We start from the raw sequence: 26099 nt of genomic DNA on the forward strand, positions 1-26099 counted from the left end.
GAGGGGGTGGGGGTGAGGATGAGGGGGTGAGGGTGAGGATGAGGGGGTGAGGGGGGAGAGGGAGTGGGGTGGGGGGAGGGAGAGGGGGTGAGGATGGGGGAGAGGCGTCTTTGCTTTAATTGCAACGTAACTGGGCGAACGCTGTGCAATTTTGTTTATTCAACGGCGGGTCTGCGAGTCGGTGACATTGCGGCTCTGAGCGGTGGTCAAAAGGAACCGCTCTGAGGAAGACGGAGAACCGCGTCCAGGAGTGTTCGGACCCCGAGGCTCAGGAGCGGGAGGGGAGGGGAGGACAGGAGGGGAGGGGAGGGGAGGGCAGGAGGGGAGGAGGGGAGGAGGGGAGGGGAGGGGAGGAGGGGAGGGGAGAGGAGGGGAGGGGAGGGGGGAGAGGAGGGCAGGAGGGGAGGGGAGGGGAGAGGAGGGGAGGGGAGGGGAGGGAGGAGGGGAGGGGAGGGGAGGGCAGGAGGGCAGGAGGGGAGGGGAGGGCAGGAGGGCAGGAGGGGAGGGGAGGGGAGGGCAGGAGGGGAGGGGAGGGGAGGGCAGGAGGGGAGGGGAGGGCAGGAGGGGAGAGGAGGGCAGGAGGGGAGAGGGGTCTCACCAGGAGAGATGCCCTGCGGTTATTTTATTCCCTCTCGTGCGTTTTAAGTAAAAGGATTTTTTAAAAAAAAATATCTATATATGCATTATATTTTATATATATATATATTGCAAACAAACGTTTTGAGTCGATTTCCATCCGTTCAGCGGTGAGGAAGACAACCGCGCACTTCGCCAACTGGAGCGGTGAGTCACATCCACTCAAACAGAAACCCCTCCACTTTCTCATCGACCCTCTGCTCTCCACTTTAATTCTTTCCTTTTCACACTTACTTCTCTCTCTCTCTCTCTCTCTCTCCTCTCGATCCCTTATATGCCTTCCATTCCACCTCCTCTCTTTCTCCCCTTCTTTGACTCTCTTGTGTCTCCATCCACTCCTCTCTCTCTCTCTCTCTCTCGACTTTTTCCTCTGTGTAAAGTTACTCAGAAGCACAGATGTAATGTCGTGGGGACGTGTTCTGTTAAAGGTTTTAGTGTTGACAGTTACTAACCCCGTGGGTGGGGGGTGGGGGGGGGGGCCTCAGGTCTATATACAAGTCTCTGACTCCCCCCTTCCACAGAGCACAGCAATACGGGGAGAAACTTTGGGGACCGAAAGCGTTCCGAGCGAATCAAGGATTAGAAATTAAAATTCCAATTCCAATTAAAATATCTGCGGCGGATTCATTTTGGATGAAGCAAATGGTGCACTAAACGCGGTCGGTAAGTCTTCTTCTGAGACGTCTCGGCGTCGTTTGTGTCGGGAGGATGTCTGAGATTGCTTCACAGGGTATATATGATAAAGCGTAGTGACTGTACTTTGTAGGCGAACTCAAGCGGCCAATTTGCGCAAAGCAATGTCTCCCCCCACCCCAATAAACAGCCATTGTTTATTTATTCCTTTGAGACATCTCAAAGATGTTATATAAGTTGCTATATCAAATGCAGGGATTATTATTATTATTATTATTACTATTGAGCGCACTGACAATGCAGTGCTGGGGAAGTGCTGTACTGTCAGAGGTACTGTCCTTTGGATGTTACATAAAGGTTCTGTCTGTCTGAATGTTTTTTTAAAAAAAACAGAAATCTATTTGGGCAGAGAAGGGGGTTTCTCCTGGTGTCCTGACTAATAATCCTTCAGTTTAGTCATTCAGTCTGGCGGTTTACAATGCTGCGTGCAGACGAGCTGCCACAGTTGCTGACAAATTCACAGTAACTACACTTCGCAGGAATTAAGCTTTTTGAGACGTTTCAATGTGATAAGATGTTGCATGAAATGCAAGGATTAATTCTGCGAGCACTTTCTAAAAATGCTTTCAACAACGTGGGACACATGTGGCAGTCACGGCAGTTTTAATGAATTGTTTATGGCCAATACATGCTGTGACCGCACAGTGATATAAGGCATAATATTTACAATTGTGCAGAATTTTAGGACATTCTTAGATTCAGTGTTGGAAGGTCAGTTTTTGATGTTAGATGTAGAAACTCTGTTCCACAGTGGAGATTCTGTTGGGAGGATTTGGAGAAAAGTGCATCATAAACAGGAGGTTTGTTGTAGCAAACGTCATTAGAAAGGTTTGATTATAGAAGGTAAGTTAGGTTTTGGATGGCTCAGATGTTTGTATTAGTCGGCAGTATGAATGTAGCAGACGCTCTCCCTGGCACCCGTCAGTGTTGTTCTTTGGTCTAGTCATGGGAACTGTGGGTGAACAGGAAGGGATTGATCCTACCACCCCCTCCCAAGTACACACACGTACTTCTATGTTCCTTCCCTCATGAAACACTTAAGAGGAGTTTCACGTTGAACTAAGTGAATCCAGCGCTGGCTATACATTCACAGTCACCAAAGACAAATGGTTTCAGACTGATGCCAATGAGTCACTAATGGGCCATACATTAGACAAAGCCTGGCTGCCAGAAACAACCAACAATCTAGTCTCACGTGCCTTTTCGTCATTGTTAACAATTTCTCCAGCAGCCAAACATCCTGAGCTTAATATAAATTTAGTAAATGGGAAAGTAGTCCGTGCATCCTTTCCTGTTATTGTGCCAGTTGTATGCTATGTTTTAAAGCGGCAACAGATAACCCCCTCATCTCTGATTCATGAATATCTTCCCGTTTAGCATTGGCATTGCTTCTTATAGATATTGTATGTTCACTTTGGTATGTTTACAGTGCAATATTCTGTCACACATTAGTCCAATATGTTTTTTGCCTATGGTACCCCGAGGAGTGAACAACCGCAGCCAAGAGTCCCCCTCATACATTTTAAGCTGCTGGTTATAAAAGGAATTTGTAGAAGGATAATAAATAATAATAATCCTTACATTTGATGTAGCGCCTTATCACGTCGTTGAGGCGTCTCAAAGCACTTAACAGAATATAATGTAAAGTTGATTGTGTATTTTGGGGCAAAAGTGAAAAAAGCCATGGGGAAATGGCATATAGTTTGGAAGCAACTAAATTAAAGTGGACAGAAAATATAAACAAATGTGGAAGCTGCCTGGCAAGTCTCACTTCTGCATCAAAATCAAAAAATGCACGCTCATCTCCTGATAAACAGCTTCAAGAGGGCACATACGTTCTAAATAATAACACAGCAAACCCACAAATATGCTCTGGTCATATCCCAAATTGTGGTTCTCACAAGCAATTTCTGTAGAAATTACCTCTTGCATCTTCTCTTAAAGGTGCTAACAAGATGGGTTTGGTGTGATATAGTGTGGGTGAATGAGGACTGCAACTAGACTTACTGACTGAGGGTTAGAGAGGAAAACTGTGAGCCAAGTCATTATTCCGTGACCCCTATATTTATGCATCGACATTCAATAGGATATGATTGTGCTCCGCTGTCATGTTCCCAATAGTCAAACAGGCTCTCAGCACTCAATGTCCATGAACAATGGACACTAAGATGGGGACTAGATGGGACCTGGACACCAATGGAATGGCACCCCAACACAAGTCAATGGCTTTGTTAGGGGAGAGCAGAATCATGTGGAGTGGACTTAGTACTGGCCCAGACAATGAAGGTTTGGGGCATGTGGAACAGGGATTCATCTTCAAAAACCTCGTCTGTACATTCCTACTTAGAATTGAAAGATCAAGCCTAATTTTAGCACTCTGTCTGGGTGTGGTTATCACGTACATCAGCTATAGAAACATCTTGACCCCACATGAGGGAGAGACATCATATCCTGACCGCACAGAAACACACAAACTTTTTGAAGTAATATCTGGATGCCCTGGTCTGTAATAAACATTTTTGTTACCGATAAATGTGTGTGTGTAGGCTCATGGCTGATACCACAATAATACCCTTGCCACGCTGTGTGGCAGGTAGCCCGCATTTCACTGGCATTTCTCCCATAATATTGTGCTACTCGTTCCTCACATTCACTTTCTGAAAATGTTTTTGTGGCTACTTGCTTAAATACCTATGAACCGATTTACTGTGAGGCATTAGGACTGAGCCCAATCTTGTCCTCGTACGATGTCCCACACGGGTGGATTTTTTTGCCAATTTCTCGACAGCTGCTGATTGCTTGATGTCATTAATTTTTTTGTACTGAACAACTAAAAGTGTAAGTTTGGGAATGTGCTGTTGTGGTGAGATAGACTGGCTTAAGGAGTCCTGTCTGTCTGTCCACAATTTCAGTCGGTTCTATGAGATCCTGTATATCGCTGTTATTTAACTCCGCTTCAAATTAAAGTAAATTAAAAACAAATAGAGTGTTCAAATAGAGTCAAAACAAATTAAATCCGAGACTTTGAGAGTCTGTTACATGTCCTTAACCACTAGAATTCTATGCCTCAATCGTTCTACCTTGCCCCCTCCTTCAGATTGCATCTGAGGGATCAGGAATGGAAGCAAATCCTGCTCACTGTAGAGGAGAGAATATATCAGAGAGCCATTTGTAGCAAATATTCCATGTGTGAAGGTGTCCTTGTTAGTGTGGGATTTGTGGAAAGCTTCAGGGCCCTGTTGGAATATTCCACATGTAATAGTGGCCTTGGCTATGCACCAGATGCTCGTGGTTTCTTGGGTTCAATGTCAGATGAGATTTTTCACTAATCTCTTGGCTGTTAGCTGTCTGAGGCAACATAGCTCCCAACCCAATCTTTGCCTGCAAAGTTCTTGTCTAAATTCTTACACCGCGTTAGGCTGTTGGACTGGAGTAAATTCAATCTCTTTGCTGCCTTGGTTTTCCATGACTCCAATTATAAGATAATGTGAGAGATTAGAGGGAATGGCTCAGGCCTGCTAATCTTGTGGAAGACGCCATGGGAATGTCAAAGCCCATTTGGTCAAAAAGAAATACTTAGCAGTCTCCAGGCGCTTGTCTGACCCAGTCCGAAATAGCACAGGGAAAGGTTTTAAACTGTCAGCCACCCTGCAGAAGTTGTGGGTTGTGTGGGTTTGGTGACTGTGGCTCCCCGACTGCTTTGAAGGACGATGTAGACTTGGATTCTTAGATTCTTCTGCTTTTCTGGTCTGTGATTATAATGTTGTGTAACGTCTTTGAACTGGCCAAAATTACAGTGCCTGCTTACGAGCGAATTCTTAGAGGGAACACAAGTTAATTTTCTGATCTATGTTTGAATAAGATAATCTCAGCCAGGAAAGGTAATAAAAACTCAACGCATCAGCTTAGCTTCTCTGGGCTAGGAAGTGGAAGGGTTCCTGTTCCTGATCTCTGCCCAGTTACCTGTTGAAAATGTATGTGTTTGCGTGAGGGTAGTAATAATAATCTTTGCATTTGATATAGCGCTTTTTTATCACGTCATTGAGACGTCTCAAAGCGCTTCACAGAATATATTGTAAAGTGAACTGACTGTATATTTTGTGGGTGGAATGCGGCAGCCAATTGCACACAACTAGTAGCCCACAAACAATCGTAGATTGAGTGACCAAATTATTATTATTTGATTTATTTTTGAAAGGATTAATTAATACCCCAGAAAGTGACCCACTAATCGACTAACAACTGGGTTCCTACTTACCGCTAGGTAAACAGAGGCGTGTGGAGTAAGGAAACTTGTTGAAGGTTTTGCCCCACTCGGGTTTTAAACCCAGTTCCTCTCACTTGCGAGGCGAGTGCTCTAACCACTACATTACAGGACGCAGTAGAGAATGGGACGTCTCTCTGATTCTCCTCGTAGTAGAAGGAAGACCTGCTGACACTCACTGCCTGTAATCATTCATGAAGAATGATCACTTGGGTGAAATATGGTCGCCAGTCAATGTCTGTGGAATTGGACCCCAACTATGAAGCTTCACCTTCAACTTGAAATAACCACAAAGGTGATAGCAGCATTAAAGGAGACTTGGCAGTGATACTAAGAGGGCTGCAGCTGACCAAAAATAATTGGTGCCTGAGGTAACCAGTAAACACCCAACTTACCACAGAGCCCAGACTCTCGACTCCAGGTCTGCACAACTAAGCTATGCATATTCCTGGAACTTTATGATTTCATTTTGGAGGCAGGGAGTGAGTTGGAAATTCAAAGGTTTTACATAAAACTGCATTGATTCAGTGAGAAATGTCGGTGGGAACACTTTCCCACTTTTTGGCAGCACTAAACACTGTGGGACCAGGTGCAGCAGAACTCAGATACAGGGTAAGAGAAAGTTAAAACTATCTCTTTACCCGGCCATGTACCTAAGTCCTGAGCACAGGTATTTTATACAGACATTAGGTTAGATCACAGTTGGAGTATTGCATTCAGTTCTGGGCCCCATTGCGGGAAAGACATCAGAACCGTGGAAAGAGTAATGCGTAGGTTTAGAAGGTTGTGAGTTCAAACCCCATGTCAGGACTTTGAGTTCATAGTCTAGACTGACACTCAGTGAACTGCTGGTGGAGTGCTGTGTGGTCAGAGATGGCGCTCTTCGGATGTAATGTTAAACAAAGGTCCTGTCTGCCTTTTTAGGATTCACTGTAAAGATCTCTTAATCCCTATTTGAAAAAAGAAGGGAGTTTCTCCCAATGTCCTGGCCAAATAGTAAAGAGTATATATCCCTAAATTGCCACAGTGAAAGATGGTGATTAAGGCCCCTCAGCTTTGAATCAGAAGATCACAGAAGAGGGCGAAACTATGAGAAGCGTGTTAGAGTCAGTGATTTAAGACTGCACTAAGCATTATGATATCTTTGACTGACTCAACTGGCTTAGGAGAGATTAAGGGAGAGACATCATAAAACATACTAACTCCTGAAAGGTGGGCAGTGTGTTGAGGACTGCATTTATGCGTTTCATTTAAAATCGTCTTCCCTGAATAATCATGATTAGAATTAAAAAAACTGTTCTGCTTATATTTTGTCCATTTAGGTCTGAAAGCAAAGCAAGAGGGAGCCATGGCACGGCCAGAAGGGAAGGATTCTGGGAGGGTGAACAACAGCAGCATTGAGAACGTGGAGGAAGAGGGTCCACCAGCAAGTGAGAGTTTCCCACTGTCCTCGCTTGCTAACCTGTTTGAGAACGATGAGAGCAATTCCACCCTGGAGGTCTCAAGGGGGGCGCTCCGAGAGAACGGGGAGAGTAATAAGCAAAACCTTAGGGCCAAATTCCACGGAGCATTTAAAAACAGAATGCCAAATCCAATGGATCTTTTGGAGTCTTCAATCTATGACTCGTCCATTCCCAGTATGGCTCCTGCACCCAAGAAGGCTCCCATGGACTCTCTGTTTGACTACGGCACCTACAGGCAGAGCAGTGATGAGAAACGGAAAAGAAAGAAGCTCCCCAAAGAGTGAGTATGACACAGAATTAGCCCCAAATATTATAATTTCAAAAAAATTAATCAGAGTTGGGAGTGTGCAAGAAATAACTCAAGATGTCTCAACAACTTGATAAGATGCTATATCAAATACAAATATTATTATGTGCTTACGTTTATACACGTGGTAATCCTGTGCGAGTTTGTTTGTGTGAGTGCGATTATTTGCGTGCACATCCGGGCCTGTATATTTGTTTGTGTGTGTAAGCGCTCCAAGTATGTTTGCGTGTGTGTATATGTGCATCAGTTTGTCTATGTATTTGTTTGTGGATATTTGTGTGTGTGTTTGCATGTGTGTGTATGTGTTAGTTTGTGTGTGTGTGTGTGTGTTTGATGGTGTTGCTTTACTTCCCTACATATTACACAAAAATAATCTCCTTTCCACAAAACTAACCACGTAGGGTATTTAATTAAAGGATCTTTCAGTTGACTAATTACCAATAGAATAAAACCACTAAATACCATTTGGTTTTTGTCATGAATATCATGTCTGCAATTTAAAAATAGAACGAAAATGTCTTCCAGTTGAATACGACCTATGTGAAGTTTAACTGAGTTTCTCACATACATGTGGCTTGGGAGTGAATGCATTTCTTTATATAGTTGTAACAGAGCAAGGCATTTTTTTTCTAAAGACCGGCTGTTAGATTTGTTTTGGAACTTATGTTTATAAGTCTGGCTCTGTGTACCTTAACAGTACGTCTTCAGAGCTTTTGTGCCTTAATACTGTGCTGTGAATGGTGAATACACTACTGTATTTGGCCAGAAAGTATTCCCTTGGGAACATAAGGAAGTCCAAAACAGTCACGTTTATCCAAAAGAAAACTTAACATTTAAGCAATGAATACAAAATTTCTCTAAAAGTATATATATATATAAATAAAATTTGTTGCTGAATGTTACCTTGAAAATCCGTCACCCATAGGAGCAGCTTTCACAAAAGAAAAGGCTTTGCCAAATTATATTTTGTGGTTCTTTTATGAGGGACAAAAGCCAGAAGAGGGGCGAGTCATTTTTGCACTGGCGCCCAGTGCCTTGGGATGTCCTCCCAACATGCAAGTAACCATATAAATGCAATTTGTTGTTGTTGTTTTGTTGTTCTTGATTACACATGCAATTTAATTTACATGAAAACATCCCTTCTCTCGCCCCCAACCCCCAATTTCACCATCTTCTCCTTGCTGACTCATGTTGGGCTAATGTTTCCATGGATTCCCACCCACTTTCCAGTATGTTGTCAGCATGGCCGGTTCTTAATCTCTGAGCCTGTCAGTTACTATCAACAGGCTACGTGGCGATGGGGCATTTAGTTTTACCCAACTACTGGAGAAAGGCAGTTTCCAGCAAGAATCATTGGGTAGCGTTAGAACTGGAACATAGTTCCTCCTGAACCCAGCAACACTGAAGCCAATATCTCGCATTACTAACCCAGTAACATGTTTGGCAAGAGCAGGTGGCAAATATTACTTGAACAACCTAAACAAGCAACAGTTTCATTGTCACTTTGTAGTAAAGCTAAGAAAGGAATGAATCATCTTGGTTACACAAAGTGGGGTAAATGGGAGTGTTTAAGAGAGAATAAGGAGAGAATGGGGTTAAAAATAAGACTTTTTACAAACAGTTAACCTTAACAGACCTACACACACCGGTGTTACGTTAAAACAAACTATCCCAGTTGCAGTACTAACCTGAGCATGCCTCTCCTCCCAGTATTTGTTTATCTTGGAAACACATTATAAATCAGAATGATATTCTGTGAATGAAACACCTATAAAACCGGAGTAGAAATTTCTGTAAAATTCTGAAACATTTGCTGGTTAATAATAAAAAGTGTCATAACTGGAACATGGGCAGGCAATCTTATTCTGGAGTTTTTGCTCAGATCGTGGAGTAACTTTTACCTAAGTTTCTCTCCCCCCACCCTTGGACGGGATAGAGTACGTGGGTGAACTTTGGTGCGGCCTATGGAAGGAGTGTGGTTGATGAGCTAGCTACCAGCTAAGCCCACATAGCTTGCCATTGATACCTGGCAAGCTTTCTTGCTGCTTGTCCAGCTAGGACCACCCTACCCATTAAGCCTTTGGCTTGCAGGGTTAACAGGAGCTGAGTGGGAGGATTCCCTGCCCCGAATGACTGCTGTGGCCTTCCAGGTCCTGCCAATGAGCCAGACTGGAGCACTGTGGACCCCCCTGGCTCAGGAACTGGACTACCAAGGCTGTCACAGAGGGCTGGGTGGATTCCGACAATCTGTAGCCAAACATGTCACCTTGGAGTCAGTTCAGTTCTAAGGAGAATCTGCTTACCTCCCCCCCCAAAAGAGGAGAGTCGTTGGTCGTTCGACAAGCACGGGTTTGAGCCTTCACTAGGTTGATGGTGCTTTTTCATCCATGCTTTCCTAATAACAGATCATTAAACACACAAATTCTTTAATATTTGTTCGATTACATGGTTGTTGGTAATATATTTTTTCCTCTCCCCTTTCCCATTTCCTTTACCTTCAGTAAAGCCCCGAAGGTGAAGCCTCCTGCACCCGATCCTCCGCCTGTGCTCAAGGTCTTTAACAGGGTTCTTCTGTTCGACATTGTGTCCCGAGGGGTCGTCAGTGAGCTGGATGGGCTCCTCAGCTTTCTACTGAGTCAGAAGAAGCGTCTGACGGATGAGGAATTTAGAGGTAAACTGAAATCTCAAACTGAAGGATATTGTAGAGGAAGCGACTTGAAGCTGCAGTTTCTTGGAGACTGCATGAAAACTGTCTGAAAGTTTGAGAATGGGCCGGGAATCATTCCCCTGTTCCTGCATTTGGGAACACAGTCACTTGAACTGCAGCTTAGAATCACTTACTTAAGAATTGGGGAAGGGTAGTTTAGTTTCTGGTTCATGTGCAACAAAATGATAAAGATAGTTTGTCTACAAATATACATACTACAGCACTAACAGGAACTTTGTGAAGCGATTTGTGATAGACGTTCTCAATGTTATAGGCGCTACATTAAATTCAAGGATTATTATTATAAAGAGAGAGATACACAGATTGGGTATTTTCTAATAATGGGAGAAGGGTATATAACAGAGCAAGTGTTATACGCTGAAATTCGGATTGTTGAATATCGGATAATTGAATAGTTCGGTTTATTTATGTGTTTGGTCTGGCTTTCCGAATAGTTCGATTTATTGAATAATTTTCGCTGTCAAATTGAGTATTCAATTAACTGGATTTCAGTGTACTTCTAAAGGCTAGCCTGATCTTGAGGGGGAAGAGTCTACATCACTGAGAGCCTGTCCATGATGGAGTATGAAACAGAAAGTGACATGGGTGGAGTTAATTGCTGTGAGTGGGGATCAGCTTTGACTGTCCCCACCCCCTGAATCTATCACCGCGGTTCAAAGACTGGCGAGCTCCAAAGGCAGCTGCTATTTTGGTTTCAAACTTCAAACTATGCCCTTGGTACTTTGTGTGGCTGGGAGCAGATGTTCTTTAATAATTAGAGAGTAAAGTGATAGATCGAAGCGCGTCCTACCACCCGCCCTTTATTTAGCGATATTCCTCAAAGCCATCACACTCGCTGATCGGGTATAAATAATGCAACACAGTACCAGTGTAGAAAAAGTGCCATTAGACCATATGCCATTCCAGGCATATTTCAACATTCAGTACAGAGTTAGGAAGGGTTCAAGGTTCAGCTTGTTGGATAGTGCAGTCTGTCAAAAACGCTTTCAGTGACTGAGCTTATCTGTGAGATGTGGATTCAGATTCGACTCAAGCTGATGCCAATTGTCAGGATGCTAAACGAAATTCCTGTTGATGCGGGATGAAATACTGGTTCCAGCTGTATGAGACAATTAATATTAATAAGAATCAGTCATTAACCCAGCACCCGTGGATCATTCCCATTCTTAACGCTGGTTAATGAATGTTTTATAAATGCTTAAAATAACCTTTTCCAAATCAAAGTCAAATTTCTTCTCGGAAAGTGATTATTCAAAAGCTTTACATTAAGTGGATTTTTAGACTGTCCTTTCCTACCCATTATCAGGATGAATCTAGAGTTTTTGCTCAATTACTTTTGGGTTTAGAGAGTATCTGTGCTGAGGTTTGGTGTCTTTCTCTTATTCCATTTATTCTTGCCGTACTGCAAAACCAGAATGAGATGCAAAGCAATATAATTTACATTTCTACAGCACTTTTCACAGAGAACGTCTTAAAATGCTTTTCCCTGCCGCCAAGGCACCAAAGCTGGGCAGTGGAACTGATGAGTGCGAGGAGGGGAAAGGTGACCAAATATCCAGTCCAGGATGCAAGTTTTGGGCATATCTTGATTGAAAGAGCGATTCTGTCGGAGACTGCTTGAGATTCTCTTTTCCTCCCGCTCCCCAAAACAAGTAAAGAACATTTCCACTCTGCGCTGTGGAAGTGTTCAATTTGTTAGGGTCACTCCTCCGTGTATATGAGACAGTTAATAATAATAATCCTTGCAATTGATATAGCGCCTTATCACATCGTTGAAAAGTCTCAAAGCGCTTCACAGGAAGTAATGTAAAATTGATTGACTGTATATTTTGTGGGCGAAACGCGGCAGCCAATTGCGCACGGTAGTGTCGCACAGACAATCGTGGATTGAGTGACCACATTTTTTTTTGATGGAGAGAGACAGAGAAAGAAAGAGAGAGAGAGAACTAACCAAAATAAGAAAGGAACAATTGTCAGGGAGTTAGTAAGCCACAGTGATTCTGGTTTTGATTTGTTTTCTGGTAAATCCATGCAGTGTAATTTTCCAACCCTACTATTTTGGCCTGTGGTCAGAAGGATGGAAGGCCCTTTACAAGATGGTGTTTCTCATGTTCCTGCCCTTTTTGGCTTTATCAAAAGAAATGTAACTCTTTGAAAACTTCAGAATTCCTGTAATGAGAAAAGCAAATAATTTGATTGAGGAATATTATAAAATGGTTTCAATATACACTTACACTTTGTACCAGGGTGTAGAAGAACACCGGGAAGGAGGGGGGATGGCTGTTGTGACGATGACCTGAAACAAAACTCCTTGTGGAACATTCGAGTCTGTTAACCTCGCTGCGCCAGTGGAGAATAACACATCTTTCTTTCTTGATCTCAGAACCTTCCACAGGAAAGACATGCTTGCCAAAAGCGCTGTTAAACCTGAACAACGGGAAGAACGATGCAATCCCGGTGCTGCTTGAGATAGCGGAGAAAACAGGAAACCTTCGAGAGTTTATCAACGCCCCGTTCCGGGATGTTTATTACAGGGGTGAGACGATCTGAGTATTTTTAAAATGTAAGGGAAGTACAATTCCCATTACTTCACAAGATCGGTTTATCACGTTGTTGAGATGTCTCAAAGCGCTTCACAGAATATGCTGTAAAGTGAATTGACTGTATATTTTGTGGGCAAAACGCAGCAGCCAATTGTGCACAGCAGCGTCCCACAAACAGTCGTGGATTGAGTAACCAAATCATTATTTTTTTTGTTGAGATGATTACCCTCAGCAAGCGATCCGCCAATCTACTAACAACCACGTTCCTACTTACTGCTAGGTAAACCGAGGTGCGTGGAAGTAAGGAAACTTGGCTAAGGTTTCGCCCCGCCCAGGAATCCAACCTGGGTCCTCTCGCTTACCAGGCAAATGCTCTAACCAATACCCTACAGGACTCCTCTGTTACGATTGAGCAATAACATAACTATTTAGAAAATAAACTACAAACTTTGGTCGCTGAAATCCGAGAAGTGGCAATTCTCCAACCTTGAATTTATCAAATTAGTTCCGTTACTGAGTCAATTAAATGAAGGAATTTCCTGCATTTTAAGAAAAATAAGTTGCGCATTAGTTTGAACATATTTGAAATATGTAATTTATACAAATATAATCCAAGTAAACATAAAAACATGCAAAATATTCTTTAAAAAACAAGCAAAAATGTACATAAATTTTAAAAGGAGGCAGTTTTAAAAGTTAAAACACTTTTTGTAAAGTTATTTTTTCTGCTGTATATGTTAAAGTGAAAGGTAGTTGGGATAAGTGAATGTAGGGGTAAAGTGTTCAGAGTTCTTGTGTAAAGGTGCAGTGAACTCAGTGGTCTATTTACACACAGCAAAGTGCCACAAACAGCCAGGAGGTGAAAGGCCAATGCATTTCCTTTGCATTGAACGCTGTGCACTGTTCGTGAAGGCTTTACATCCTAGAATTTGGGAATTTGTTCGCATGGAGGCCAGCTAATCAGCCCCGGAAGCTGTTATACAGTATATAGTTTAGGACATGACATGTGCATGCGACTGCCAGGATGGTGGAAGGCGAATGGATGACCTTGGTCTTCTTTTGTCCAGCAACTCTTATGTTCTTATGAAGCTGGCTATAGTGGTTGGTGAGGGTCCATAAGAACACAAACACTGTAACAAATCCTTAATATTAAAAAAAGGCACTTCTATTTACCTCCTGTGCCTGACAGGTCAGATCGCACTGCACATTGCTATCGAGCGCCGCTGTAAACACTATGTGGAGTTACTGGTTGAAAAGGAGGTGGATGTTCACGCTCAGGCCCGAGGCAAATTCTTCCAACCCAAAGACGAAGGCGGATACTTCTATTTCGGTAAGAAGTTTTTTTTTAATCTACAAAAAAAAACGTTCCTGTTTCCAAATGAGTTTGAATACAAGGACCAGCGCAGAAACGATGTGATGGTGAGTGGGCAGATGTGAGAGGTGCCATACCTTCAATTTTCCCCTCTCCCCCACAAGTTCATGAGCTCAGAAGCCTCAGCAAAGGACACTGGTCTCCGATCCTGATAACAACAACTTGCATTTATATAGGGCCCTTCACTCAGGGCAGCATCCCAGGGCTCTTGAAAGTGGCGGAGCTCGATGCTGAGCTGGAGGGAGGTGACCATAAGCACCTGGAGCAGGATCCTCGACTGATTTTCTTCTGCATCCCCCTAAGCCAGAGGTATTAGGGCAAATTGTACTATTAGCGTGAATGAGACCAGCTAACTCAGTGGTTGAAGAAAATGCACCGTTTTTATCCAGGCACATTAGCTGGGCAGGGTGGGAGGTGAATTTATGTGCTTATCACAACGTGGAGTGTCAATATTCAAAAACATTATCGAAAATGTCTCCACTTTTTAATCCAGGGTAAACATCAAGCACTCCCAGATCAGAAATGAATGAAAGTAAATAATGAAATCAAGGCAGTATATTTTAAGTAGTTTCATCCCTAACTTTTACCCAAGAAAGCATATTTCGATCTCCAGTCACCTTCACTCAGCTAGGCTTAATTTTGTTTACAAACTAAAATGCATTTGGTCCAAAATATACATTGGACTAAGTGCCACTCAAACACTGTGGGCTTCTAAGTACTCACAGTACAACAACCAACCCCTCTGCTGAAAATACACCAAATTATCTCAATATAGGCCTTGGAAAACATTCAGGATCCAAGGATCCATGCAACACTATAGAAAGGGTTTGCGTTAGTCTCTCTACTTATGCAAGAGTCACTAGCAATGCATGTTATTTTGAGTGCACAAGGAAGGGTCTAATGGAGAGAGATTAAAGTGATGCGGAGAAGGTTTCTGTATCAGTGAGTGGCAAGCAATGAGTCTTTTAGAGGTTTTGGTGTATAACAGGGTGTTACTGTGACAAGCTTCTTTGCTGGCAAAGGTGCCCAGAGTACTTGCTGAATATATTTTGTTTACAGCTATTTATATTTACAGCTGTTGATTCAGAGGTAAAAGAGATTACACAGTGGAGATCCATGGGGAAGGCAGGAGCCCCAACCAGCTCATTTATTCACCAGTTACAAAGCCACAGCAGGACCAGTCCATGATCCACAATCTACTTTTTAAAGAAAAATGCAACTTTTTCTTCCAATATATTAAAAATAATAATAATCCTTGCATTTGATATAGCGCCTTCTCATGTCTTCAAGACATTTCAAAGCACTTCACAGAACATACTGTAGTGAAGTGACTGTGTGTCTTGTGGACGTAACTCGGCAGCCAATTATGCACTTACTGGATATGTACTTGGAAAGGAAAAATTTGCAAACTATGGGGAAAGAGTGGGGGAATGGTACTAGTTGCATAGCTCTTTCAAAGAGCTGGCACAGGAATGATGGGCCAAATGACCTCCTCCTGTGCTGTAAGATTCTATGATTCTATGAACTGTTGTACTATACAACCAAGGAAATATTTTCCTACTTTTTGTATCCAATAATAATAATAATCCTTGCATTCGATGTCGCGCCTTATTAACGTTGTTGAGACGTCTCAAAGTGCTTCACAGGATGTACTGTAAAGTAGATTGACTGTATTTTGTGGGTGAAACACAGCAGCCAAATAAAGCTCCCTCCTCTCTGCTCCAACAATGCTTTGAATGAACCGCTGAACCAGAAAAATACAGTACCATACCTGCGCAGTTTGAATTCCATTTCGCAAGAGAAACATTTTTAGTTTGTTCGGAGAAGGGGGAGGGAAGGTGAAAGCAAAAATTTGAGAGGTGAATAATGTTTACAACGCTTACGTAATTCTGCCCATTAACATTCAATTTCAAACAGTGCCAGCAAATTCCACCACTGTAAATTATTTCCAGACTTGCAAAAGGTGTAGCTTCAAAGGAAGTTCAATGCATTAAAATGGTCAGTCAGAACAGGCAGCTTATAGTAACTCCACGTCAATAGCTGACTTGTGTCTCTCAAGAGTATGAAAGGAGCAGTATGTGTGAGGCAGGATCACATTTATTTTTCCCCTCATGTCTGAGGTGAGAGTGTGTGTTCTTTACTTACCTCTCTCTGGGCGAGGCTTCCTGCAATTGCTTTCCAGGCTCTGGGCTACCCTTTGTAAGCCTTTGCCGAACAGGCTTAGTAATGGGGCTTGCAACACTTTTGTTTGTTTATCACCCTCTTCCTTTCCAGCGAGTGGGTTCTGACAGGCTGCCGTCTGTAGGATGGCATCCGGTCATTTCTGCTTGTTGCTTCAGGGAATATTGGGCTCAGTACGTTCCCTTCCTTTAGCTGTTTCTACAATTAAATTAAAAATAGGCAGTCTGGCACAAACAGTGCTGAAAGCTGCAAATTCCAGATGACATTTGCTTTAGTTTGGGGGGATTTTAACCGAATTTTTAGAAAATAATGAAACGATTTTAGAGAGGCACACCCATCTTAGATTACAGCAACATAAGCTTGATAATAATAGTATCGTACATTCAAGTCAATTTCAAGTCAGTCCATATAAAAATGTAAGCAAACTATAGGACAAAGGATTCATCTGATCCTCTGGAGTTCATTTCACATGGCATCCTTGTAGCCAGTAAACAAGGAGCCTGACTAATTTGGATTCAGTCCCAAATTGGAGTCAAAGCGTGGCAGGAACGGAATGGACACCCAGTGGAATAGTTTAGATGGAGTCCGTTAATGCCTTCAGGAATTAAGGGAGCTGGAAAAATAAATTATTGTAAACTGGGTTGAAGTTTAGAGTGAATAGGTACGTACCAAGATAATTCAAATTTCCCACAAGGAACAACATAGGAAAGATAACATATGTAATGCACAGAACAAATCTCAGCGCCATGTGTGGTCACACGCTATATGACAATAGGAAACTCAACCCACAAAACTCTGGGTGTAGGACTCATCCCTTTTCTGAGGAACAGATTTCTTTATGACTTTACAGCTGCCTCTGTGAATGGAATCTCCTTTACATGTTTCCCACGTAGTAATTTCCTGTCAAAGGCCGGTGGTAGTGATCTCTGAGTCACCAGGGAGAGAGTTTAGCCTGGGCTCTGGAACTCTATCCCCCAGTGCCTTCGCCGCCTCCTCCCTTTCCTCCTTCAAGGCCGGTCTCAAGACCTTTCTCTTTGACCGTGCCTTCAGCTCCCCTCTCGACTCTCTACCCCCTCCTCGCTCCCTCCCTTCCCTTCCCTCCCCTCACCCTGACCATTTCCCCCCTACTCGGGTCCTGACCCAACTGTACAGTGCCTTGGGACATCCTCCTGACGTGAAAGGCGCTCTATAAATGGAAACTTGTTGTTGTATCTTGTTGTTAAAGAAGTGATAGAAGTCTGAAACAGTCACATTATTAGGGTATTCTGACCTGTGTCATTACCTATCCTGGATCAGTTGAACCTTGATGCCGAAATGGAAAATAATTATTTTTCCAGGACTAACATCCCTAATAATAATAAATAATCCACTCATTTGATATAGTGCCCTATTATGTCATTGAGATGTCTCAAAACGCTTCACAGAATAGACTGAAAAGTGAATTAAATTGACTGTATATTTTGTGGACGAAATGCGGCAGTCAATTGTGCAGAGCAGTGTCCCACAAACAGTCGTGGAGTGAATGACCAAATTACTATTATTTGATTTTTATTGAAGGGATTGTTGCCCCTGGAAAGCGATCTGCCAATCGACTAACAACCAGTTTCTTACTTATTGCTAGGTAAACAGAGGCATATGGAGTAAGAAACGTTGCCTAAGGTTTCGCCCCGGATGAAAAATTAACCTTTGATGAGCATAAACACTATTCACCAAGGATCAGTACACAAGATGAACTTGATTTTTCTCACTCGAGGCTTATTGACAATGTTTTCCTTTGCTGCCCTAGGTGAGCTGCCACTGTCCCTGGCCGCCTGCACCAACCAGCCTGATATTGTTCACTACCTCACCGAGAATCCACATAAGGTGGCGGATCTGCGACGGCAGGACTCGCGGGGAAACACCGTCCTCCACGCTCTGGTCGCTATCGCTGACAATACCAGGGAAAACACAAAGTTTTTGACTAAAATGTACGATTTACTCCTCATCAAATGTGCCAAGTTGTATCCGGACTGCAACCTGGAGGTTATCTTAAACAATGACGGGCTATCGCCACTCAAGATGGCAGCAAAGCTGGGCAAGATTGGGGTAAAGAAACCTTTCCTTATCAATATCAATTTGGTTGTTTAAAATCCTTTCGTTTCTGAGTGACACTTATGTCTGTGTCAGTTGGAGTGACTTTATGCTGTTGGGAGATATATTTGCTCTAGTGTGTGCATCTTCAGTGCTGATTTTGTTAAACGTGTAATGTTTAATATGGCTGCCTCTAATTCTGGCTTACAGATTTTTCAACACATTATCAGGAGAGAAATCAAAGATGAAAGCGCTCGTCACTTTTCTCGGAAGTTTCGAGATTGGGCATATGGTCCCGTGTCCTCCTCCCTTTATGATCTCTCAGCAATAGATACCTGTGGGGAGGAGGTCTCACTTCTAGAGATCCTGGTCTACAATGGAAAGATTGAGGTAACTGTGCCCTTACAAGTCTGGAAAGATTTAAACTGTAAGATTAGTCGTCCTATTTACTTAAACCCAAATGCCTATGATTAAGAGTTCGCGAGACGAAAGAAGACCAAGGTCCATCCAGTTCGTCTTCCACCATTCTGGCAGTAATATGCACATGTCATGTCCCAAGCTATATACTGTATACCGAGGTATTATTTCCTAACAGAAATATATCTAATTAGATTAATAGTAACTGCTGAGAGATTGTCAGTCTAATTTGGCCTCAGACGATGGATGGTGTGTAAACCTGTCACGTTGATATAAGATTCTTCTGAATTTTTTAGCTAATTGATATTAGTTGATCGTAAGAAAATATGCAAAGGGATCCTCAGCCTGTCAAGCCAGCTTCTTCCACAGATCACTGAAAACGTGATCTATTGTTGACTCCCTCGATCTTCTCAGGAAGTTCTGCATATTGATTTTTGATTGTTTTCAATACCTACTGGTCCCAAAGTACAATACCGTACTGTAAATCAAAAGCTCCAAAAAATTAGTTCATTATTGTAACTGCAACTATAACTTCTATCTTCTATTGGTGCCTCCAATTCTATTTCACAAGCAGATATGTATCTAGATTTTTTAAAAGATAAGTTTTATTATGTATCTGATCTACAAGCACCTGAAGCTAAAATTGGCAAACTGTTCTATTCTTCCCCAATTCACAAACCCAGTATCAAAGAGTTTTCCAATTGTCAGACATTTCTCCTTTGAGAAGTAGCTTGACTGAATTTGTTTTTCTAGAATCGCTATGAAATGTTGGCTGTGGAACCAATCAATGAACTCTTACGTGACAAGTGGAAGAAGTTTGCGGCCGTCTCATTCTACCTCAGCGTCATCTCCTATCTGACAGCCATGGTTATATTTACCCTAATCGCCTACTATAGGCCGTCAGATGGCAAAGTAAGTACAAGCCTGACACATATTTACAGACCTGTCTGTTCTACTTTTACACAACATGTTGCTGTGTACCTTGTGTCTGCTTGAATTCACAGTTTGGAGTCTGCAATTTCAGAATCTCAGTGGTAGGGAACTGAACCTGTAGTCCACGCACCATTGAGTAGTATCTCTCATTGCATAATGTGACCCTCATTACTCCAGTGATCAACCTACTCTGTATTGGTGGTGGTGATGTGCGGGGGGGGGGAGAAATACACACTTTTCCCTGTTATAAGTGAGGGGTATATAAGCATCTCTGACCTTGTCATAAAGACCCTCAGGTCTGAATAACGCAAACTATTCCTCACTTTCTCTGGGACCAAACGAACAGGAGAAATATAGTGGGAACAAAAAAGCCTTTGCTGAAAGCTCTAATCATGTGTAAATGTCCTACTTCGATTAAACCAACACTGGATCACAGTATATCAAGTCATTACCTCATTTTCAATCTTTTGCAGCCTCCTTATCCTTATAACACCACAGCAGATTTTATGCGAATGGGAGGAGAGATCATCACTGTTGTCACAGCCATCTTCTTTTTCTTCACAAATGTAAGTTGCTCAATTACGAAGATTGTACAGCACCGAAACAAGCCACTCGGCCCAACCAGTCCGTGCCAGTGCTTATACTCCATGGGTCTCCGCCGGTTCCTTACTCCCTTCCGTACCCTTCTCTCTCGTGAAAGTATAGCTTCCTCTCGAATGCATCAATTGGTGAATCAAGAAATTTAGTCCTCGAGGCACGTTTTATGAACTTAGGATTGGTCTTTGAAACGGATTTGAAAAATTGTTAATTTCTCAAAAGGGACGTGTTTAGCAGCGTGAATTGTTGTAACAGTTAACAGGAGGAAACGTTACTGCTCCATCACACAGCACACTGCTTCCCCCAGCCATGAACTGACCATTTTAGATTTTAAAATGTGTTGATGTAAACTCTGTAGTTGAAAAGTTAACTAAGATGGAGCGGAAACTAAACTGAAGCGGAAACTTAGCTGAAGCAAAAAAAAAACAATCGACAAAGAGAACTGAAATTTCTGTATAACTTTAAAAATACACATTTATATGTATCCTGCCTTTACCACCTTCATCAAAATTGTTTTCTAAGCATTAAACACAGAACATTACAAGGTTCTAACTAAAATAAGGAACCCAAAAGCATTTTCACAATATTTGTAGGGTAAACTTTTTTTTGTTAAATAAATCTGTTCAATTATTTATTTTGGTGCAGGACAGAGTGGGAAATGTGAAATGTTCTGTTTGGTTGCCTTGGCAGTTAAACTGTCAACTGCTTAGCATAATACTACTTGCATTTGATATGGTACCTTATCAGGACGCTGCTGTGCACAAACGGCTGCTGTGTTTCGCCCACAAATATACAGTCAATTCACTTTACAGCATATTCTGTGAAGAGCTTTGAGACTTTTAGAAGACGTGAAAAGTGCTGTATCAAATGCAAGGATTATTATTATCATATAATTAATTACTGTATTTTGATGACTCTCTTGTGTTTCTCACCCTTCTCTCTTTGCCTTTCCTCTCTTTCTCTCCATCTTTATCTCTCTCTGCCTTTTTCTCTCTCTCTCTCTCTGCCTTTCCCTGTCTCTATCCAATCCAAGACCATACCTGTAGTAAAATACTGAATGACTACTTACGAAGTAGTGCGGGACATATTGCACTTCTTTCTCACGTAGCATGCCGTCTTGTGGTATGTGGAAAACCCAAGCAATGGTTATGGGAGGGTAAAAATTCTAAAATGAGAGGGTAAAGCGCTTGTATTAAATAAATAAAATGTTTTTTCTGATTCCAAAGGTTAAGGATTTGTTCCTGAAGAAATGTCCTGGAGTGAATTCCATGTTCATTGATGGATCATTTCAGCTTTTGTAGTAAGATTTTTTCCGTTTGCCTCCAACATTATGTTAAAACTCAGATGGGTGTTAAACTTGTGTATTTGTCTCCCCTTCATATTTCCTGGTACTCATTTTAGTAAAAAGCCAGCAAGTCTAACGGAAATACAGTATGAGCCTTTATATCCAGGCTGCAGTAGCCTTCCTTCCTCGTTTCCTTCCTATCCTTCTTCTTCCTTCCTTTCATTCCTTCATCCTTTCTTGCCTTGCCTACCTTTCATTTTCTCCTTCCTTCCTTTTTTTCCTATCTTGCCTTGCCAGCCTTCCTCCCTTCCTTGTGTTCTTTTTTTGCATGTTTGCTTTGTTCCTTTTTTCCCTGCCCACATTCTTTTTTGCCTTCTTCGTTCCTTCCTTGCCTGCATTCCTTGTCTTTTCTCCTTCCTTCCCTGCCTTCCTTCCTTGTTTGCTGCCTGGCTTCCTTCCTTCCCTGCTGTCCTTCATTTCTTCCTTCCCTGCCTTCCGTGTGTTCCTTCCTTCCTTCTTTCCATGCCTTGCTTGCCATCCTGCCTTGCCTTCTTTCATTGCCTTCCTGCTTGTGTTCCTTTGTTTCTGTTTTTGTGAACAGTATTTTTTTTTACATGTGATCTTGACTGGCTCCAAATTAGCTTTACAGTCTGGTTTTGCAGCCAGTGATAAGGTAAAAGGTCAGTGACTGACAGGACCATAATTAATGCAGTTTTTGCATCTAACACAGGAATTGTGAGGGCTCACAAGGAATTTAATGAGAATGCTCACTGGCAGGTTAAGATAGATATTTCTAGGAAAGATATAGAACTGGGAGAGGTAATAATAATCCTTGCATTTGATACAGCGCCTTATTACATCATTGAGAAGTCTCAAACACTTCACAGAATGTACTGTACACTGAATTGAGTATATTTTGTGGGTGAAACGCATCAGCCAATTGCACACAGCAGTGTCCCGCAAACAGTTGTGGTTTGAGTGACCAATTTTTTTTGGGGGGAGTAAGGGTACAGAATTGTAATTAGAGAAGTGACAAAGATGCAGTCCAAATGGGTGGGGGGTACCACTGGAAGAGTTTATGCCTTATGCTGCAGTGAATCAATTGCAGTCTATCCATCGATAACAAAATGCTTTTCAGAGCAATTGATTGAATTCTCTTTCTGTCTAACAAGTTACTGTGCAATTCTACTGACCAAGTGCTGCTCCTGTTTTGCAGTTTTATTTATTCCATCCTGGTGTTGGTATCAGCTGGGCTGTACTTGGCTGGTGAGGAGTCCTATCTTGGTGTAATGGTGTTTGCTCTGGTCTTAGGCTGGATAAACACAATGTACTTCACCAGAGGCCTGAAGCTTACAGGGACCTACAGCATCATGATACAGAAGGTGAGACCAGTGACTACTGGACCCTGACTCACGAGCATTGACCTTTCAATATATCTTAAGATGCAGCAATTAATAATAATAATCGTTGCATTTGACTCTGTATAGTTGAGACCTCCTAAAGCACTTCACAGAATATACTGTAAAATGAATTGACTGTATATTTTGTGGGTGAAACATGGCAGCCAATTGCGCATGGCAGTGTCCCACAAATAGACATGGATTCAGTAACCAAACGATTGTATTTATTTACTTGAAGGGATTATTACTCCCGGAAAGCAATCTGATAATCGATTAACAACTGGATTCTTTCAATAATCTCCATGTCTCTCGCAACCTAAGTCACTCCTAATTCCCCTCTCTTCCTCCCTTTTCACAGGCTCACCAATTACCACGTGCAACAGCAATAAATTTACATTTGTATAGCAACTCCCACCCACCTCAACCACTTGCATTTATATAGCGCCCTTCATGCCAGTCGGCATCTCGAACCTCCCATTTTGAATAGTTTGGTATCTGACGCAGAATTGTCTTGTTCTTTGAATTCTGATGGATTTTTCTATTCTCTGGGATCAGACTGAAATGATATTGTTTTTTTTCCAGATCCTGGTTAAGGATCTTTTCAGATTCCTTCTGGTTTACCTGCTGTTCATGATTGGTTTCACGTCAGGTTTGTTATAATAATCCTTGCATTTGATGCTAACATCTTGTTACATCATTGATACGTTTCAAAGTGCTTCACAAGATGTACTGTAAAGTGGATTAACTGTGTATTTTGTGGATGAAATATGGCAGCCAATTGCACACAGCAGTGTCCCACAAACAGTCGTGGATTGAGTGGCGGGGGGAGGATTATTACACCAGGAAAGTGATCCGCCAATCGACTAACAACCAGGTTCCTACTTACTGCTAGGTAAACAGAGGCGTGTGGAGTACGGAAACCAATGGAGAATAGTATTGTCTCATGGTGGTTCCAGTAAACACAAAGATTAAGATGACTATCTTCCAGTAATAATAACCCCATCAGATGATTTATATCTAACATCCATTAATGTATTTACAGCTCTGGTCTCACTACTGGTAACGTGTCCCATTAACGAGTTTGAAATCTGCGACATAACATCCGATTCACCAAATTGCACAAGTTCAACGTATCCCATCTGCAGAGATAACTTGTCCTTCAGCAAATTCCTCTTGGAGCTCTTCAGACTGACCATTGGCATGGGTGACCTGGATGTTATCAACAGTGCCAAGTTCCCCATCGTCTTTGTCATCTTGCTGGTTTCCTACATCATCCTGACCTTCGTGCTCCTGCTTAACATGTTAATCGCTTTGATGGGTGAAACCGTGGGGCAGGTCTCGAAGAAGAGCAAGCAAATTTGGAAACTACAGGTTAGAGGCGATTCTACTGCACAAGAACATAGGGACCTGATGGGCTGACCCAATACTAGATCAACCAGGTCAGAACGTAACAGTTTCAAATCCTCTGCTGTTTCAAAGTCTCTGCTGAGGTAGCTGATCTTAGCGAGGGTAGAAGATGGATACTACAGTTAGTCTCAGTACTTCTGGGTTAGGGAGAAAAAAAAATCACCTAGGGATTTGTTTTTCTCTATCCAGAGATCCCTGCTGGAAGGTGCATGTGTATGGACATCTGTAAATTGTAGGAGCCAAAGCTGGGGGGGGAGCGGGGGGGGGGGTAAAGAGCTCAAGTGGTTGAAGCCCTGAGAAGAATGTCAGAGCAGAAGACAGTGTAAAGTTTTGAGGATGCAGCATAGAGGAGCTCATAGGAACTGGGTATTTCGAGGTCAGGAGTCACACGAGGAGAGTGCAGAGCAATAATGACCTGAATAGTGTTAATAGGGAACCCAGGAGGGATTGCCAGAGACACTCAAAGCCAGAGGCAGCTGTCTTACTTACATTTGGGGTACTGAAGTAATAGAGGTATAAATAGTATATTTCTCATTCTTTAGTGGGCTACAACAATCCTGGACGTCGAGAGATCATTCCCAATATGTCTAAGGAAAGCATTCCGTTCAGGGGAGATGGTTACTGTGGGGATCAATTCTGATGGCACTCCGGACCGGCGATGGTGCTTTAGGTAGGTACTTTTTAGGTGTTCCCTGTCGATATCCATTATTTAACATTCTTTGTTCTTGACCTGGAATTCTTGTGAACCTTGGTACTTTATTCTCTTCCTTCCTTCTCTCCCAACAATAAACACAACGCTTTCCTCTCTTCATTTCACCACATTCTAGAGTAGATGAAGTGAATTGGTCGCATTGGAATCAAAATGTTGGAATTATTAATGAGGACCCAGGGAGGAATGACATTTACCAGTTCGATGGCGGCATCAATCAAACCATGGGTCGCCTGCGCCGAGGTGAGATATGGATGTTGGGAGTATCAGATATTGGTGCAGACCATTCCAATCCTTTCTCCAAGAGATTAGTTAATTTAACTAGCACAGGTCAGTTCACTATAAGATCAGAGCCTCAGACTCTTGTCCCTCTAACGTGGGTTTCCTCAGTTGCAAACGGAGTAGTGGCCTTACCAATTAAGCCAAGCTTTACTCAACATTGGTAAAAAGTTATTAAAAGTCAGTAAATTTCCTGAGCATTAAATCCTCGTTTGTTTGCCAACAGATCGCTGGTCGACTGTGGTTCCACGTGTTGTGGAGCTGAATAAACCCTCCCGTGCTGATGAGTATGTGGTAGGAATGGAACACATCTCAATGGACCATCCGCGAGAAAGAAAGTATGGATACGGCCAATCGCAACGAAACATCCACTGGAAAAGGGCCGAGTCGCACATTTAAGTTATTACTGTGCAGCATTATTTCTGAAACCTGGCATTAAATCAAACCATGGTGGAGGGACCTTATAGGGTAGGGACAAGGATTATACAGTTCAGTGGAGTGCCTCTTATGGCAATCTGTTAAGCCAGCACAAAAATCCTATTGCTGTATAGAGTATTCAAGACCCGTCTCAGGACCCTCTTCGACCGTGCCTTCGGGCACCGTCCTTCCCCCCCCGCCCTCCACCCTCCCCGACCCCCAGCTCGGGTCCGAAACACTGATTGTCCAGCACCTCGGGACGTCCTCCCGACATGAAAGGCACTATACAAGTGTAATCTTGTTGTTTATCTTGTTTATCTCAATCCGCACCTATATATATATATATTTATATATACATATTTATATATGTTGCAAACAAGTACTCAGCAAGTTTTTTT

The 26099-nt window shown here is 42.4% G+C and overlaps 1 protein-coding gene across 1 annotated transcript; it reads left to right on the top strand.

The window, feature by feature from the left end:
* Positions 1 to 566: 566 nt before the first annotated feature.
* trpv4 (transient receptor potential cation channel, subfamily V, member 4) lies at positions 567 to 25843 on the top strand. Its single transcript, XM_042337715.1, has 17 exons — positions 567 to 783; positions 1158 to 1299; positions 6916 to 7336; positions 9865 to 10034; positions 12475 to 12627; positions 13824 to 13964; positions 17974 to 18272; positions 18468 to 18647; positions 19428 to 19586; positions 20081 to 20173; positions 21431 to 21504; positions 22706 to 22871; positions 23472 to 23538; positions 23932 to 24260; positions 24839 to 24966; positions 25124 to 25248; positions 25511 to 25843. The coding sequence occupies exons 3-17, from the start codon at positions 6942 to 6944 to the stop codon at positions 25681 to 25683; spliced, it is 2652 nt and encodes an 883-aa protein (XP_042193649.1). The 5' UTR covers positions 567 to 783; positions 1158 to 1299; positions 6916 to 6941; the 3' UTR covers positions 25684 to 25843.
* Positions 25844 to 26099: the final 256 nt, after the last annotated feature.

This window comes from Callorhinchus milii, unplaced genomic scaffold, assembly GCF_018977255.1.
Source record: "Callorhinchus milii isolate IMCB2004 unplaced genomic scaffold, IMCB_Cmil_1.0 Scaffold8, whole genome shotgun sequence".
Classification (NCBI taxonomy): Eukaryota; Metazoa; Chordata; class Chondrichthyes; order Chimaeriformes; family Callorhinchidae; genus Callorhinchus; species Callorhinchus milii.